The following is a 19,597-nucleotide window of genomic DNA, read 5'->3' as shown; positions in this document are numbered from 1 at the left end:
CTTAGATTGAAAAAATATTTGCACAGATGATATCCAAATGATTGCAGTTGGTTTAAACAAGCACTTTCCATCAGTCTGAGCTAATTGAAGCAGAATAATTATAACCTCTTGAGTCATAAATTAGAAAGGAGTAGGAGTAGTAAATTCTTCCATATCCTCCCTTTGGTCGTCTTCATGTAAGGTGTCTCAGAAGTCTTAGCGCAGTTTTAAACTATTGAAGTTCAAGATGTGGGGGACACCCTATATATTACAGTACTTCAAGGCACATCTAACCTTTATTACTTCAGGGCAATATATGCTGTCTCTGATGTACATCATTGTATACAGCATATTTCAGAATCACAGAACCTCAGATTTGGAAGGAGTCCTTAGAGGCCATTATACATCTCTGAAGTACTGAAGTTTATTTGAAAAATTTCCTTCCTCTTTAACACTTTCCATAAGTGGTCCTTCGGCCACTGTCTGAGGACCTCATATGAGGGAGAACCCACTATATCTTATGGACGTTTTAATAGATTTGGGCTTATTACTGATGAAAGTACCATTTGTAAAACTATAATCCAGAGCAGGGGTGGGGAACCTGAGGCCTTGAGGCCACATGTGACCCTTTAGGTCCTCAAGTGTGGTTCTTTCACCAAATCTAAACTTCACAGAACGAATCCTTTTATTAAGGGGCCACATGTAGCCTCAAGACCACAGATTCCCCACTTTGATCCAGAGTATGGAAAGAGAGTTGTGATGACTGTAGTTTCTAGTTTTTATTTATTATAAACATTACTTGCTAATTGTGAAGAGTGATGTCATTTTCCTCTTTTCCAGCTTTCTTCCTATCTTATTTTCACAAAGTATTGAATCATATATGATTTCCTTTTAAAATATTAGTATAAAAGCCATTTCCAGTCTATGAAATATGAAACATGAGAGTAATTGAAATGTTATTTGACCTATGTTCACAACTGTGTTGCTGGATAGTGTGATACCAAGTATTTATATTGACAAAAGAAAGGGAATTCTAAGTACACAATTGCATGTCATATTTGAAAAGTTCCTCCACTGAAATCCTCCTCTGGTGCCTCATCATGATATAAAAGGGACTCTGGGTTCTTAAAAACTAGACCAACAACTACACTACATCAAGCTCTGCCAGTTTGTCAGGCTACAAAGACTTTGTGTTTAACTCCAGTGCTGGACTGGCTGTTTGTTATCTAAGGATGTCCCAGGGATCCCTGGGATGACTACAGAGGGAAATGAAGGAATGAATGAAAAAGTGTTTATTATGTGCCAACCACTGTGCTAAGAGATGAAGAGTAATCCCTGTCCTGAAAGAGCATGCAGTCTAATAGTGTAAGATAACACATATAAAGGAGTGTTAGACAGGGAGGGATATTTTGGTTTAAAAATTATAGGGCAAATGATTAGAACGATAGAGAAATGAAGTGAAGCATAGCTGTAGCCCAAGCCTAGATATAGTAGGTGATTGAGGCAACCACCTGTCAGGACAGTGGAGTCTCAGAGTGGGATTTCCATGCATTAAAGGGTTAAATCCTCTAGAACTTGATTTCTGGTGCAGGCAGAATCTTGGAGCCTCGTGAAGAGAAGGCCTGGGTATGAAGTTGGCCACTGGGTGATGCCTCAGCAATTTATAGAGATTGTTTGCTAGGGCTTAAAGGAGCTGGGCTTTACATTCATGGTTGAGGGACCCAAACAACCTTGAAATACTTAAGTGTGTTTGAAAAGTGACGTTGAAGCGCTCTTCTCTTCTTTTTGAAATAGAATATAGACACAACAGATTTAAATGGGCAAACACCACTGATGCTGTCAGCTTACAAAGTAGTTGGGTAAGTAGTGAGCTTTATTGAGTTATGCTCAATCTAATTCTTGATTTTTTTGCATACATGTATTGCATTAGGTCTGTGTAACTTTGACATTTGAAGATGTCCTCCTAAGAAAAGGATGACAGTAGAACCATGACTAGACCTTTTGATGTAGTTGGATTTTGGAACACCACTGAAATGCTTCAGAAAACATTAACTTGTTATGATGAAAAGTCTAATTTAATGATGATTAAAACATTCAAATAGGTTATATATTCATTCAGTGGTGCAGGTCATTAACTGGATTGGTGTTTCCTAGTTTAGGGATGTGGGAGTGTTTTCTTTGTGCTTTTAATGGCTACAGCCTGAGATCTAAATGATAAAATGCAGTTCTGCAAAAGAAAGGTATGAACCCCATAAATATTTTCCTTGAACTTTCTCTGAATATATTATGAATATTGCATTAATATTAAGGACCACCGATCTGGGAAAAATCCTTTTTTATGTGCAATTCCATGAGGCGCTTAAAACTTAAGCTCTTATATTTATCCTCACAAATATCCTCACAAAGGATTAATAATCATGTGATTGTTGGTATTTTTTCTGTGCAAAAGCTCCATTTCTCACTGTTAGTATTAGTGTTTTTCAACAGTCTGTCCCTCCGTGGATCAACTGTCAGCCGTGACTGTTATTCTAGAAACCAGATTAGAGACGAGAAGCTCAATTTTTCTTGTAATGCTACTTGTTTTATTTTTTAAAAAATTATTGATGCCTATTAAAAAATACCACCATAATACTGACACTTCCCCATCCCTTATTTGAGCCCTCCCTTGTATCAAAGAAAATCAGTTATGCAAAACTAGAGGCCTTGGTCTGACAATGTATTCCACACCTATCATGTCTCACCTGGATCCCACAAAGGGGAAAGTGTTTCGTCATCTGTTCTCCAAGGCCAAGATTTGGTCACCACGTTAATGCCATCTGCATTACTTTACTTTTCCCAAAATATTCTTTCACTTCCCTCAGAGAGACATTTCTTTTTTTTCCAATTTACTTGTTTTCAGTTTTCAACAGTCACTTCCATAAATTTTAAATTTTTCCCTCTCTTTCTCCCCTCCCTCCTTGAGATGGCACAGAGAGACATTTCTTATGAAAAGGATATAAATGAATAATGGCCCATATGTTAGCCAAGTACAGCATTATATACAGTGCTCTACAACCACAGTATCCAAGCTTTATAAATAAAAGAGGGAAGTAATGCTATTAATTTTAAATGCCAAACATTTGTTGTTTTTGTTTTCTCTTTCTTTGTTTTATCAGTTTCCATGAAAAAGTATCAATGCCATTATTTTCCTAAATACTAAGAAAAGACTGCTATTTCAGTATTAGGCTCTCTGGGACATCCATAGTAGAAAGGAACAAATTGATGAGAATTGTAAAACAGATACTTGGTTTTCTAATCTATAAAACAAGGGCATTGAATTAGGTGGTTTATAAGGTTCTTTCCAGTTTTGTATTATTTTCATTCAATTCTGATCCATCACTTTAATACAGATTAAATTTAAGAGCTTCTAATGAAGAGTTTCTCTTCATTTGTCTGTTCTGTATAAAGTAGGTTAAATGTGAGCTATTATCATCAGCTTTAAGGAAAACCATAGGAATTTCACTTTCTTTACCACAAAAATAATTTTTTTTTTTTATCATTTAGGCCAGGCTCTGGATTCTGGGAAAGCAATGGGGATGTGATATTTACCTTTCAGAGTTTAGTGTTTAGGCTCTGCCAAGTGACCTTCTACAAAGATGAAATTTGTAATCATATCTTATACAACTTTGTTTTCCAAAAATTTCTAGAAAAATTCCTTGCCCATAATAAGTATTTAATAAATACTTCTTGATTTGAGTTTTGCAAATTTCACTTGGCAAATTCACGAATTTGTACTGATATGCCATTCGTCCATTTTATTCTTTCTTATGTTGTTACTCTTATTTGGTAATTCTTTTCTCTCATTTATCTCCTATCTTTTCTCATTTTCCCAGCTAAGCAGTAAGCTTCTCGATGGCAAAGACTGTGTCTCATTCATGCCTTAATTAATTCAACAATTAATATATTGTACTTTAAAATAAAATAAATTGTGTTTATAAGTAACTGTAAGGATTAATATATGTAGAAGCAATGTGGCATAAAAGATACAGGAAGCCACTCGGTGGCACCACAGTTCAGCAAGTGCTGGGCCTGGAGTGGAGTCAGGAAGACCTGAATTCAAATTCAGCCTCAGACGTTTACTAAGAAAGAGGCCATTCTCTGCCTCATTTCTTATCAGTCCTTAATCACTGAATGAAGTTGCCTCCATCAGACCGAGACCTGTTCAAGACCTTAGCTTAAAAAGGCCAACATCCCCCATGGCATCCAAGGCCATCTCCAACTGTGCTGATCTCTCTCTGGCTCCAGATGACTCCAGAGGAGAGAGTGAGGCTGGTGACTTTGTACAGTCCTGCCTCACTTCAGTCCAATTCACTTTGGAGGACAGACTATAGCGACAACAGACATCTACTAGCCATGTGACCCTAGACAAGTTACTTAACTGCTGCCTGCCTCAGTTTCCTCTGCTTTGTAATGGAGGTAGTGATGGTGCCTACTTCTCAGGACTGTTGTAAGGATCAAATGAGATGATTATAGTAGAGGGCTAAGCAGAGCATGTAGTAGGTGCTATATAATTGTTGGCTAGGACGATGATGATGACTGGGTTTAGAGTTAGGAAGACCTGAGTTCAGATCCCACTGATGACACTATGACTCTGAGCAAGTCACTTAGCATCTCTGTGCCTCAGGCAGCTGCCTAGGACTTTCTTTGTGAACTAGGGTGGTGGAGAGAGTTCCCTCTTCAGATGAAATCCCTTCTCCTCCTCATATGTGTGTATTTACAAATAGATACCATTGGAGTATAAATTCCACACTCCCTAGCACAGGATGCTTTGGGTGCCTGATAAATACATCCTTGTGTCTTAGTGAGAAAGATGAAAGTAATTCTCCAGTATAAGTTATCTTCTGCTAAATACATTGTGGTATTTATCTTTTTTTCATATGCAGACCAGAACCCACTGGATTTCTTTTAAAGTTTAATCCTTCTATCAATGTAGTAGATAAAGTTCACCAAAACACTCCACTCCACTGGGCAATTGCAGCAGGAAACGTTAGTGCTGTAGACAAACTTTTACAAGCCGGTTCAAGTCTGGATATCAGAAATGTCAAGGTATGAATAAATTATTTGTCTCCCATTAATTGTATCTTTGGCTAGAAATGTGATGAGTTAGTAGGAATGTATAATGAGACAGACTTTTGTCTCCATTTATCACAGAATATATGAAAATAATGGACAAACATTACATGGTTCTTCCTTTTGGAAAAAAGAGGTTATGATTATGATGATTCAGAGAAATGTTCAGTATGCATGATGTTTAAAATTATAATGAGTTTTCCTGTTCTCTTTTTTTTTTTCAGGGAGAAACACCACTTGATTTGGCTCAGAAAAACAGACATCAGCTGATTATCCACATGCTAAGAGCAGAAGCTAAAATGAGAGCAAACAAAAACTTAAAACTTTGCAGGTGGCTACAGAAATGTGAGGTATTTTCAGAGCCCATTTGTTGAACATAGTAATTGAATTTTAAGGTTATTAGGGAAAAAATCCAAGTAGAAGTGATGTCAAGTCATATTTTTCTTGATAATTATTAGGTGTTTATAGTTTTCCTTGGGAGAATTGCTGAGGACTAGCGATTGACATAAAAGTCTTGAAGATTACCTGCCATTTAACTTCTGGGTGTTTCTGTTCTTATAAATTTTTAAATGAACTTCTGAGCCCTGAAAAAGCCAAGATTTGACTCTGATTTAAGAGCTACAATTTCCCATTATCCGGAATGGTTAACAAAATCTAAATTAGAGCAGCCAAATTCAAATTATGCTTTCTGTTGAGAAAAGGTAAAGCAGAGTATCCAGATGCCTCTTTTAGGCTAATATTTTCAAATGAAAGATTTCATCTTCCAAATATAGCCATCTAGTATACAGATAATAGTAGTAAGTGGCACTTGGCATTTTCTCAGTTTCTTGTTCATAATTAGAAATGTGGCACTCTTCTGCATTGGGCCATTAAGAATATTATGGTTGTGTTATATTTAGGTAAACTGAGACAAAGTGAATGGTAGATTTAGAATTAGAGTTTAAAAACTTAGATTTCATCACCATTCCTATGTTCAGACTGCACTGATTGCAAACTTTAAAGTACCTGAAAGAACCTTTCTTTTCAACCAGAGCTCACTTGATTTGTATCATAACATGTATTACAGTTGAAAGAGAAGAATCAAGGTGAAGTGAGTGGTACTGGCCTCCAAATCAGGAGGGCCAGGGTTTATGTCTCTAACATATACCAGCTGTGGGACCCTGGTACAGTTACTTCACCTGTCATTGTTGCTCAAGGAGCTCTCTAAGACTCTTAAGGCACAGAGCAGGTGTTGATCTACTTTAGAAGAGGGAGTTTCCTCTTGAGGTGTTCTTTATACCAATGAAATCACAAGTTTGAATCAAACAAAAATTTAGATGCAGAAGGTACTTTAAAGAGAGTCATTGTGGCTGAGATTCCCCAACCCCAGGGCCTAACTTGACTGTCAGCCAAGGTGGAACAAACTGGGTTTCTCCCATTTGGAGTTATAGAGGTTCCATCCACCTTATAGGTGTAAGGTGTATTCTCAAAGGAGACATGATGTGCAGATTTGGCTCAGCTCTGCTCCAGACACTGCCACAAAATCCGCAGAAGGGGCATCTCTCTGACTCTGAACTCAGTGGGCCCGGTGCCCAAGAAACAAACATCAAGCAGGACCCTAGGATTATCAGGCCATGGGCATGATCAGTTGAAGTCTTATTGGAACATTTTCTTGGGCTGAGCTTAATTACTTGGAGAATCTGAACTAGAGTGATTTTCCCACATAATTTATGTTTTGGGAAACGTACTTATCTCTATTTATAATTATGTGTGTATTATATATTTTATATACACCCACTCACATACATGTGAGTGTATGTATATATATATATTATGTATATATGTATATGTATATGCTTGTCTCCCTCATTAGTATGTATATGAAAACTATACCTACATGAAATGTCAGGTTCACTTTAGATTTACAAGTTCATTACTTGAAGTCATTACCTCTCTTTTTGCCTTTAATTAGACTATATTGCTGCCAGACGAACAAAGGTAGCACGACGTGGTCTGAACAATCAGACACAGGTGTAGGTGTGGCTAATGAAGAAAGGTTAGCATGCTTTTCTAGACAACCCTTTAAAAAGTCAGTTTTGTATTAAACCATCTGAACATAGCTGTATTACTAAATATTTTTAAAAGATATTTATTCTGCAGACCAAGTTTCAAACAAAACAATGCTTAAGTACAACCAGATATCTTGGTAATCCTTAAATGTTAGGAAATTATTCCACCTACAAATTTATAAACCAGTCTTGGATAAACAAAAAAAAAAAAGTCCCATTGTAACTCACCTTCTTTATTTAATAATTCCAAGTCGTTCCAGGGTAAGATACCTGCTACTGCTTTCAGACTACTTTAACATCAAAAGTCTGGCTGCTTTTTGCAGTCATGACTGCAGATACACCCAGACTGACCTGCTTTTTCTTCCATCTCCTATCATAGTGCCTCTATCTGGAATGCATCCTTCCTCAATTCCACTTCTTAGGACATTTCTTCTAGGTTCTGCTTGTGTGCCGTCTTTATGAGAAGTCTTTTTTTATTTCCTAGCTTAGGGTCTTTGTTTTCTTTTCTTCAGATTACCATGTATGTACTTTTCTGTTTACAAGTTGTTTGCTACTAGGAGAATGAAGTTCCTTGAGGGCAGGGCTGTTTTTTATTTTGTTTCTGGGTCTCCAGGACCAATTTCAGTTAAGTAAGGAACTCCCTGTGTGTAAAAATTCTTTCAGTAATGTAGACAGCAGCTCTTCTGTAACTTCTATCTTGGAAAGTTCCCCAATGGTGCTGTGAAATTGAGCTCCTATTGGTCTGATCAGCCACAGTCGGACACAAAGAAATGACTCTAGCATAGTGGTGTCATTTCGATCCTCTCTGAGAAGGAAGGAAAACAACCAACCAATCACCCCAATATGGGGCCTCTTTGTCTTGCATGAAGTAAGCGCTTAATAAATGCTTCCTGGATTGGATTTGAATTATCCCTGCCACCGCTGCCTTTAATAACTAGTTCCTAAGTAATTCCCAGATCTCACATCACTTGTCCTTATAATTTAGAGTTACATGGTAGATCTGCAGCTAGCATTGCACACGGCATGATATATCTTGGGATTATTATTTTCTTCAAATAAAGGTATTTTTGCTTAGTTAACGTATTTGGGAAGGATTGTAGAACTGCTTTCCTCCACCTTTTGACTTCTCAGGCTAGTTTTGGAGTTAATTGTGTTCCTGTTAGCAACCATCATTATTCTTTCTATTACAGACAATTATTTGAAAGAGTTTATAGTCACACAAAACCAACTTATGCTTGAAGTAGTTTTCTAAAATAGGTAATATTTCATGCATAAAAAATTACATTTTAAGCAACATCCAAACACAAAAATCAACAGGATTTTGATATAAAGTAATAAAGGTTTCACCGCAACTTATAGGAATTTTTCAGGTATGTTTCTCTAAGTTTATGACTTAGCAATCAATCTACAGGAAGTTTCCCATATCACTGCTGTTGTTGAAGTAATTATTATTGACATGGATCTTGTAAGGAGTATAGTAATTGGAACATTTTTTACCTATAGTATTTTAATTATGCTTGTTTTAATAGCTTTTCCTGCTGTTGGCACTTTCCACGATTACGATGTGGGCAATAGGATACATAATGGACCTCAATTCAGATTCTTGGCTTTTAAAAGGAAGTCTTCTTGTTGCATTATTTTTTGTTACATCTTTATTTCCAAGGTATGTACACTTTTTCCTGAGTTGCTATAGTAATGGTTGTGCATTCATTGCTTAGTTTGGATACAGACCAGCAGAGCTAGGGTGGGGCAGTAACAGCTTTGTTCCAGAGTGCTGATTTTCAGAGGACCCAGACAACACTTTCACTCCTTTGGCAGATAGAAACTACTAATTATATTTAGCAAGAATGACGTGCTTCTCCCCCACTCCCACCCCAGTGACCACTCTGCAAAGGAGCTATTTACTTCCTCACTTTGCTCCTTGCCTCAGTGTTTGCCTCTCCAGTAGTGTCCTGGAGTCTCTTCCCTCCTGGGGGCCTTGTGTCCTGATGACTTTCTTCAAGGCTTCCCCCCACCCCCTTCATCTGAACTTATATTAAGGAATACTATTTTTTTTATTTTTAATTTTATTTTATTTTCATATCTGCCTTTTCTCCTTCCCAGATCCCTTTTCTTCCTTCCCTCATTAAGAAAGCAAAAACAAATTCCTGCACTAGCCATGTCCAAAAAAGAAAAAAGAAAGAAAGAGTGTCATACTAGCCATGTCCAAAAAGAAAAAAGAAAGAAAGAGTGTCATTCTGTGCTCTGAAATTAAATTAAGGGATCACTTTGAGGGCACCTTTCATGCTGCTTGCCTCAAGCATATGTGTGTGTGTGTGTGTGTGTATGTGTGTTTTGCTTGCCCCAGGTCCCACAATCAACAGTTACAGCTTTATTGCTTGTCTGGGTTTGTGCCTTTTCCTAGAAATGTGAATATTAATAATCAACATAATTAAATCCTGAGGGCCAGTGGGACTGGCGAGCTTCCTGTTGTATTTGTCAGTGGGGAAGCAAGGCTGGCAAGATCCGCTGGCCTGGAGCCTGCTGTTTCTCCAGGCAGTAAACCACCCTTATCATTAAGGGAAATGGTCCTATTGCATTCACCTTTATCTGCCTTCCTTTCCTTTGCTAAAGTGTGGTTGCTTTGTTGTTTTAGAGAAGTCAGTGGCTTCGTACAAAAGACTTAAAGCTTTTTCTTTCAACGTGCATGTGACTAATCCATTTGACAAAAATGAGGGAGAATCTTCATGTCACTTGGGAGATTTTGAACATATTAGGTTGATCTCTTCCTGTGGAGGTGACTACACCATGGAAATGCTTAAGGTCTATTCCAGATGTGATTGGGGAAGTAAGAGAAATACAAATATAGAATATTGGTTATATACGAGAACATATATTTATATAAAGACACTATTTTTACATAGTATATACACTATGGCATTTAAATACTAAGGCAATTTTGTAAAAACTTTGCATTGCGCATAAAATATTTGAAAGCATTTGGACATTTAGATATACAAGCAGTCATAGAATTGGAACAGACTGAAAACCATCAGGTAAATCCTCTTATTTTACAGATAAAAAACTGAGGCTAAAGAGATGAATTACCTTAAATAAGTCAATGAACTTGGAACAGTGAAAGAGACGCTATGATTTGTAAATTTGTCAGTCAGTGAAATAGAACAAGTCACTGGTTAGATGCTGTGGCAGTAATTTAGAAACATATGATTATACCTAAAACATTCCATGTATTTTAGCTTTACAATTTCTTAAAACAAATCTAGATGACTTGGTTAAAGTGTATGACAATTTTAGGTTATGTTTTCTCTAAGAATTAAAAAAATACCTTGTGGGAATGGGGGACAGGGGCAGAAATAGAACAAATATTGACAGTGCCTGGAATTTTCCATCACCACTTTTGTCTTTGTATCCTCACTACCTAGAACAATGTCTGGCATATGGGGGCACTTAATAAGTATTTGTGATTGATTGATCATGCTCTCTAGAAATAGGTTTTCCTTTTTTTTTTTTTTAAACCTAGGTTCCTGGTGGAGCACAAGAACCTCAAGTATTTGCCAACCTTTATTTTGCTGAGCTCCATTTTTTGGATGTCCCTGACATGGTTCATCTTATTTTTGCCTGATATCCTTTGTGTGAACTAAGTTACATTTCTTAATTTCATCCAATGCTGGGTTAATTTCTCTGCTCTCAAAAAGAAGTCTCCTTATTCTGAATGGAGTATCAGATGAAATTCTGGGAAGGAAGCTGAAATTCACATCCCTTTAAAACAGAGGTCCTTATCTGAATACTTTCCAGAAAAAAATTTGATAAATCTATTTCAACAGAATTGGTTTCCTTCGTAATTTCAATTTAATTTTATTCATTTAAAAATTCTTCTGAGACAGGGTCTAGAGGCATCACCAGGCCACCAAAGGGGCCTACAACACCAAAAAGGTTAAAGATACCTGCTTTAAACATTCTAATTGAATGAAATGCATGAAAAATAGGTTTTTACCTTCTCATAGAATGCTGTGAGAACAGAAGGTACCCAGGTTTTTTATTATTATTTCAAACAGTAGCATGAGATGTTACATTTTAAACTGTTGCACATAAATTTGGTTGATTTCTTAAACATGTCCTTTGAGCTGTTCTATCACTTAACTTGGCCAGGAATTTTATAGAACAGGGTTTCTTCAATGAATAAATCCTCTGAGAACAAAACTCCCATTAACAAAACCAATGTAGGCATGGCAGAGTTTGGGAGAAGTTCTTATCTCCTCATTGTTTTGTTAGTGACAAAAGCAGCTGAAAAAGAGGAGATAATAAGTTTTTCCTAGATACAGAATTCTTGTGGAGCTGAAAGGACAGACAGACCTGCCTGAACACAGATGTCAGTTATGGAGAGAAAAGAAAAGGAAAGGAAAAAACATTTCTTAAGTACCTATGTGCCAGGTTCTATGCTCAGTGATGTACAATTATTATCTCATTTGATCTTCACAACAACCCTAGATTGTAGGTAGATAATTGCCATTTTTGCAATTGAGGAAACTGAGGCAAACAGGTAAATGATTTGCCTAGGATCACACAGCTAGTAAGTGCCTGAAGCTAGCTGCAACAACCGCATGACAGACAACCGTCAGAAGAGAAATGAGAGTTTTTCTCCATGTAGGCCCCAAAGACTTGAGGAATTGCAGCCTGACAAAAAGGAAGGGAGGAAAGGCAGATCTTTCTGGAACTCAGAGGGGAAGAAATTAGCATCTTGAATACATCCCTGTGTTATTTCTAATTATGGTCATGAAATTTCTGATAATGTCCTTGGAGTGTGTTTTCTTAGTTAACAGAGATATAACATTGTGATTGGAAATGAGTTGAGTTTATTTAGATCAAAGATACTTAGACATATTTTACTCTGAATATAATACAAAACTGAGAGAACCTCCTGGTGGACTGGCGAACATGGCAGGGGATTACAGCTAATGAGATGGAATACTTTATTCCCTTGTCTAGAGTCCACCTTGGCATACAGTTTTTCCTAAACATTAAATTGAAGCTTGCTGTTCATGAGAGACTCTGGGTAAATCACTAGGTGGCACACTTCTTCTTTAGATAAATGTGATTTTTTGTTTTAAATCAATGAAGCTGACCTGCATATGCCCTTTGGAAGTTTCCTTCTTTGGTTGTGTACTCTACAGTCTCATTTTTTCTGTTAGAAACGTCTAGTATTTGTTCAAATTCAGATTCTTCATGTGGATGTTATTTTTAAAAATTATATGTACATATATATTTTTAAATTACATATGAAAACAGTTTTTAACATTTGTTTTTTTAATATATTCATTTTATTTATTTTTAATGCTCTACAATCACTACCATAAAACTTAGATTTTTTTTCCCCCCTCCCTCCCCAGGATGGCGTACAATTTTATATAGGATCTACACATACGTTCCTATTGAATACATTTTCATTATAGTCATGCTGTGTAGAAGAACTAAAATAAATGAGAGAAATCATATAACAAACCAAAACATAATACACACACACAGACACATACAAAAAAATGATCTGTTACATTCTGAGATTGAATTCCATATTTCTTTCTCTGAATATGGAAGGTATTTTGCCTTAGAAGACCATTGAGAATTTTTTTTTTAATGTCCTTGCTTTGCTACGAAGATCCAAGTCTACCAGAAAAAACTCTTGCACACTGTGGTCATTGCCGTGCACAAAGTTCTCCTGGTTCTGCTCCTTTCGCTCAGCATCAGATCATATAAGTCCTTCCAGGCCTCCCTGAAGTCTTCTTGTTCATCATTTCTTATGGTGCAATAGTACTCCATTACATTCATATACCATAATTTATTCAGCCATTCCCCAATTGATGGGCATCCCCTTGATTTCCAGTTTTTGGCCACTACAAAGAGAGCTGCCATAAATATTTTTGTGCATGTGGGACCCTTTCCCATTTTTTTGATCTCTTGGGGATACAGTCCTAGAAGCAATATTGCTGGGTTAACATTTGTTTTTTAAAATTTTGAGTTTCAAATTCTCTCCCTCCCTTTCTCAGATCCTCTTTCCTTGAGAAGGCAAGCAGTTTGATATAGATGATACATGTGCAGTCATACAAAACTTATTTCCATACCAGTCACGTTGCAAAAGAAAACACAGACCAAAAAAACCCCCAAGAAAAATCAAGTTTAAAAACATTTGCTGTGATCCCCATTCAGACTCCATCAGTTATTTCTCTGGAGGTAGATATCGCTTTTCATCATAAGCCCTTTGGAATTGTTTCAGATCATTGTGTTGCTGAGAAGAGCTAAGTTGGTCACAGTTAATCATCATACAATATTACTGTTACAATGTATGCTGTTCTCCTAGTTCTGCTTACTTCACTTTGCATCAATTCATATAAATCTTCCCCAGTTTTTATGAATCCAGTGGATGCTATTTTTAATACACATGCAGACTCTGTGTAGAAATCACTTGTTAGAAGACCACTTTGTGGTGCACATCTAGGTAGTATCCTTTATCACCAATCCAACAAGCATTCATTAAGCTTCTACCGTATACAAGGTATTTGTGCTACGTGGGGTATGTCTCAAAGAAGGTGAAGCATTTTTACCCTTGAGCAGTTTATAATCTGGACAATAAAATAGAACCAACAAATGCAAAATTATTGGGGAACAATTAAGTGAAAGCTGGAGTGGTATTAATGATAAGTGCAGTGGGGATATCATCCTAGAAACTTTCATGTAAAAGATCAGACTTAAGCCAGCCCTTGAAGAGTGATGCAGAATCCAGTTTGACACTAACAGGCTGTAAAGAAAGGTTTGTCATCATATGTTTCATCTCCCAAGCTGTGTTATTTTAGTTTGCTTTCAGTGGTTATTTTGTTGGGCTTTTGTGACTGTGACAGGAAAATTCAATGGATCTTTTCTGCACAGGGTCATCTTAAAGTTACTCAAGCAGTAGAACAGGTACTTTCAGGGAAGCTGCTTGGAGATATAGCTTATTTTAAGTTATGCCACATCTATGTAAATCTGGTTTTACAGGAAAGAAAATTGAGATGACTCTGCTTTTCACAGTGACTCACCTTAGAGTTCCCTTAAATAGTGAGTGCTCTTATTTAAAATATGATTTAATTTGCAAAGAAAAAAATCAGTTTATATATAATATTTATCTTTCTTTTTTCACATTTCAGCCAGATAGCTTAGGTCTTATACAAAGAGGAGGACAAGATGAATATTTGAAAGTTGAAAGCTGTTACTTACTAATACCTTTTCTGCCATGAGTCTGCCTGCAGCTAATTTATAAAAACTGAAATGTCTAAGCCTCCTGGGCAGTGTTTCTAAATTGCCCTTTATTTTGCAGCAGCACATGCATTGTAATGAAGGAGAACAAAGAAGTCAGAGACCTCACCTGGCTCTTCCTTTCAATACACTCATCTTTACAGTAACAGTATGAAGATTTCGTACCCCACAAGGGCCCTAACAGAGGTCATACGTGGGCTCCAGTAAGACCTATACACAATGTAGGGAGTAGTTGATTAGTTATGGACACATTAGGAGCTGCTGCCCCTATCCTTCTGGCCACAATGGCTTTGCTGCTACCCTAACCTTCCATCATTTCCATACCCACATACTAGGGGCAGTGGGAATAGATACACTAGATTTTGTAAGCCATTTTGAGTTAGTCTTTAAAACACAATCCCATCCTTTCCTAAAAGATCTGACATGGAAAATTTTTATTTTGAGCAAACTCCAAGAGGAATGCCAAGGTGCTGGACTGGACACTTCTGAGAGAGAAAAGGAGACTGCTGATGGGGAACTATCCACAGTTCAAGATAGGGTTCCATATTTGGGGTTATCCTCGCTCAGATAGGATAAGACAACAGCTATTCCTAGATTGCCACAGGAGGATGCTCGTTGTAAGTCTGTACCAGCTCGACCATAATTCCACAGGTAGTGAATCTGTGATTTTATCAGTGCACCTCTTCCTCTCACTGGTGCCACTCCTGACCTATCCATGCCTGTTCATTATGTGTACTTCTTGGTCCTGTTGCTCCTCCACACAGGATCTGTCCATTGGTCAAGGGGCCTTCCCCTAAGTTTTTGTTTGTTTTCTTGAGTCTATGTATGTGTTGTTATATTTTGTCAGTCTGGCACTTGAATCCAGGATTAAATAGGGAGTGGGGAGGAGACTAGATTGCCTTTAAGGACGAGAAGTTATTTTAATGATTCTAAAATTCTCACTGAAACAATAGCCCATTATTTGAATGCCAATATACTTCTGTGATGTATGACTATGAGTCACAGAACAATACACCTTGTGAAGAAATAAAAAGGTATGTCGCTCAGAGGGCAGTGGAGAGGCACCTTATGAGTGTGTGCTGACTAGAACATATTACAAATATGGAACAACAGTACAGAAATGAACTGGAGAGTCTAATCCACATACTTCTTAAAAATAGAACTTAGAAAAGCCTCAGTGAAGGGTGCTAACCATTTCCTATGCTTGTTGGGTTCAGCCACAATTGTGACCCTGTAGCCTCTGGATTTTAGGGTGTGTTTTTTGTAACCCAGCCCCCTAGAATGACATTTTCTGTGCTGTGCAAGAGTCCTAACAGTAGAAACTCTAGAAGGACTATGACAGTCACTGGATGTCAGGAGACTGACTCTTGTTTGATAAGTAAAAATTAATGTTATAATCACCGTCATCATTTTGTCACTATAGCAAAGTGATTTTTGCCTTTGCTATTTTGTTTTGTATTTCAGAAGGGAGCTATATTTACTTAAGAATATGTTCTGTATTAAGCCACCTGATCTGTGCTGGCTATTTTTAGCAGGTTTTTCTCTCCAAATAAGCTCACCATAATATTATTACTCATACTACAGTGATTAAATGGAACCGTAACCTAACAATGTGTGTCCCTGCCCCCCAAAACCTTTATCATACCCTATCCACACTTTACCTGGCCCTTTGTGCTGCTTGCCCACATCCTGTAAATCCTCCCCAATGGATCTCTCCAGCTAATTGAGAGCCTTCCTCTCTATCTCTTGGCATTAGGAGGATACAAATGTAGTAGTAAAGCCTTTCTAGCTGTTATCCATCCTTCACACATTGCAAGGCAATTCATTCTCCTTAATGTACTAACACCTATTTACACCCAGTCATTCAGCTTTCCATTGTAATGCTATTACACGCAAGGATTAGTAAATATGAATTGTACCAACATCTAACATAAGTAAAATTTTCAAGCTGATTATATTTGAAATTTTTTTGCCAAGAATGTGCTTCTTTGGATTAGCTACAGAAGCTGCTTTTAAATGGTTTTAGCGTAATTATCAATAAAAGTAGATTTCCCTTCCTTCTTCCTTCCTCTTCCATCTCTCTCTAAATTCTTCCCTTGCAGTGTCCAAATTAGAGATTTGTTTCTCCTATTCTTTAGAGGCTTTATAGTCTCTTGTAGGTTCCATATTAAAATGCAAATATTTCTAGGCAAAGTAATACCTTAAATTTTTATTAGATACACTTTAGGTGAGTGTGGAGGTAGGGGCAGGAGAATTAATTACTAGTTTTACACTTATCGAATCTGACCAACTAGGTGATGGGATAGACCCCGGTGGGAGAAATATGGTATCGACAGGAGAAAGGAGAGGGCGATACACACAAGCTCACCCCCGTCACTCCCTTTTGGCTGGCTTGAACATTGAATTCTATGTTCCTTGACCTGGTTTTTACATTTAACAGGCACCCCTCTTCAGATTTCTTTCTTTCTCAGTGTGACTGGCCTCCTCTACTTTTTCTACAAAACCTGGGTCACCGATCCTGGCTACTCCAAGACTTCAGAGGAAGAAAGAAAAACGGTAAATTCTTTAAGTAACTCCATTGATATCTCCTTTGGTTTGAAATATAACTGTGGAATTTCTCTACTTTGTTTCATTCTGTTTCTTTTTATTATCAGCAGTCATTTTAGTTAGTGGATTGTACCTGAGTTTCCCATTAATTTTTATAATATATTTGATGTTTTAAATCTTTTTTTTCATAAACACATCCAGTTCTACCAGAAAACAGTTGTCCCTTAACTGAGACAACTCAGAGGCATAATTAATAGAGTGTGGCACTTCAAGTCAGGGAGATCTGAGTTTGAATCCTACCCCCAACATTTACTAACTGTAGGACACTTAATCCCTCTGGGCTGCAGTTTAATTAACTATAAAAAAGAGGGGGGTCGATTCAATAAATTCCCCTCCAGCTCAAAATTGGTGATCCATGATTTATGAATATTTTAAGGCCTTTACTGTGGTAGTCCCTTCGTCTCCACTTATGCAGACCTGCAACCAGAATAAATACACCTACTTACCCATAGGACCTCTCTCATGGTCTGTGAGAGAGCAGCAGCTGTGAAGTTGCCAGTGAAATGCCCTTTTAGCAGGTTGGTGAAGCACTTCTGACCTTTGCCAAGAAGTCTGTTGCTTCCATAAAATCAAGAGCAAATATGACTTATGGTGTCACCATTTCTCTTAAAGGCTGCCTTTGTCCAATAGAAGAGGGAGGGAATTGCCACAGAGTTGATATCGCAAATCTATATGCATCCATAGTTATGGACTACAATAGAAAATGTAGTCTCAAAAAGTTACAATATTTCCAATGTGTCAATGGTTTGGTAGCAACTCTTTGAAACTGTTTTCTTTCTGCCTGTGGTCTGTTCAGTGGTACTTAGCCATACATAGTTAGATAAGAAACACAATCATAATGTCATTGGTTATGCTTTTCAGAATATCATTGCCCTTGCAGAAGCTGGTTGCCTGGATGTCAGAACATTTTGCACAACCTGTCTTGTAAGTGAACTTCTAAAAGCAAACTGCTGTGATGGCACTACTGGGGGGGGGGGGGGGGGGTGTCACTATTCTGTTTTCCATTTGGAACATTTTGTAATATTCCTGTGTTCCTTTATCTTTACCAAGGTCTGATTTTTAAGTAATGTCAAAAAGATCATCTGCCATGGCAAAGCTTTATAGATACTGTGTAACTTATATACAACTTACCTGTCCTAAGAAGAACACTGGGTTTGAAATCAGAAGGCCAGTGTTTGAGTCTTGATTCGGCTATTTTAATACCAAGTTTGACGTTGGTCATTTAACCTCTCTAGGCCTCAGCTTTTTTATCTTTAAAATAAGTGGGTTTGACGTAGTTGGTCTTCTAAATCCCTTCCAACTTTAAATCCTATGAACTCTCAATTATCCACTTCAAAAGTTATAAGTGACTTGTTTGTCTCTGGTAAACTTCCCCCTGCCACCCAGCATGTATTTTACTGTCCACTGTGGCTTACTCAAGAAATAAAAACTAATCTTAAATATCCTAATCAAAACAGGATCATAATAGTAAATCTACTGCCCTAAATTCTAGGTGACGTTCTAGAGTCAAATTGAAATAATTTATTGATTGGTCTCCTGTTTTGTATCATCTATCCCATTATATCCCTTCTTTAAATAATAATTGAGATTAATATTCAATCTATAATTTGAAAAGTATACTACTTCCTTTGGAATTCCTCAAAATCATAGAATATTAGGAAAACAACATGGAGATCATCTAGTCCAATCCCCATGTTTTCAGGTGAGGGAAATGAACCCTGTGCAGGAGAAGGAACTTGTCATATGTCAGTCAGAAAGCCAATGGCAAATAGATATTTACAGAGTCTTCATCTAGGACTTTTTCCACTACAAGAAGTTGAAGCATTAGCCATACTTCAATTAATGCATGACTTAAGTGCTTAAGTGTCAGTTTTTCACTGAGGTCTCTTGCCCTCCCAATTAGGTAAAGAAACCGTTAAGGTCCCTCCACTGTCATCTCTGTAATTCCTGTGTGGCTCGGTATGATCAGCACTGCATATGGACCGGACGCTGTATAGGTGAGATTGCATGTCCATGTCTGTTTGGGCACATGGGCACACATCTGTGCACATTTAATGAAAAACAGCAAACTAATCCTCTGTAATTGGCCTATGGAAGATAAAGGGATCAGTTTTGTTAGTCCTTTCTTGTTAAAGGGGATCATCTCTTGGAAAGCAGGATTGTTGAGTCCTCAGTTCTTGTAAAAAGGCTCAGGGGATGCAGCCAGCTTCTCTACATGCTCTTCACCCGTCTTGGCAGTAGGAGAACCGGAGGCAGCCATAGACCAGAACTAGTTTCTCTTGGGCACCTTCTTGTGCATTTGCTCCACCCACAGACCTTTGTTGCACTGTGTCTGCCCTTTTGCAACGTAAGAGTAAGATATCTCAGGAGTAGTACCCAGCTATTGCAATATGGCAGGGTGCTAAAGTTTATATTTCTCCATTCCATTGGTCAGGGCTACTTTTGTTCATTTTAACCATATTTAACATGTACAAAAGGGTTATTAGAGGGAAAGGCAGACTAAAATTCACATTGGGTTCCATACTTCCCTAGGAATGGCTGACAGCAAGATGATGCAGCTATTTTGTCTT

The 19,597-nt window shown here is 37.5% G+C and overlaps 1 protein-coding gene across 2 annotated transcripts in view; it reads left to right on the top strand.

Moving 5' to 3' along the window:
- Positions 1-19,597, top strand: part of ZDHHC13 (zDHHC palmitoyltransferase 13) — a 62,858-nt gene that overhangs the window by 31,066 nt on the left and 12,195 nt on the right. For both annotated transcript variants that reach the window (XM_072619358.1, XM_072619357.1), the window contains exons 6-13: positions 1,774-1,838; positions 4,902-5,064; positions 5,313-5,438; positions 8,666-8,799; positions 10,657-10,757; positions 16,852-16,976; positions 17,889-17,951; positions 18,931-19,024. In XM_072619358.1, the coding sequence (XP_072475459.1) occupies positions 1,774-1,838; positions 4,902-5,064; positions 5,313-5,438; positions 8,666-8,799; positions 10,657-10,757; positions 16,852-16,976; positions 17,889-17,951; positions 18,931-19,024 (871 nt within the window). The remainder of the gene's footprint in view (positions 1-1,773; positions 1,839-4,901; positions 5,065-5,312; positions 5,439-8,665; positions 8,800-10,656; positions 10,758-16,851; positions 16,977-17,888; positions 17,952-18,930; positions 19,025-19,597) is intronic.

Source organism: Notamacropus eugenii, chromosome 6, assembly GCF_028372415.1.
Source record: "Notamacropus eugenii isolate mMacEug1 chromosome 6, mMacEug1.pri_v2, whole genome shotgun sequence".
In the NCBI taxonomy this organism is placed as follows: Eukaryota; Metazoa; Chordata; class Mammalia; order Diprotodontia; family Macropodidae; genus Notamacropus; species Notamacropus eugenii.
This window is presented reverse-complemented; position numbering and strand designations above follow the sequence as displayed.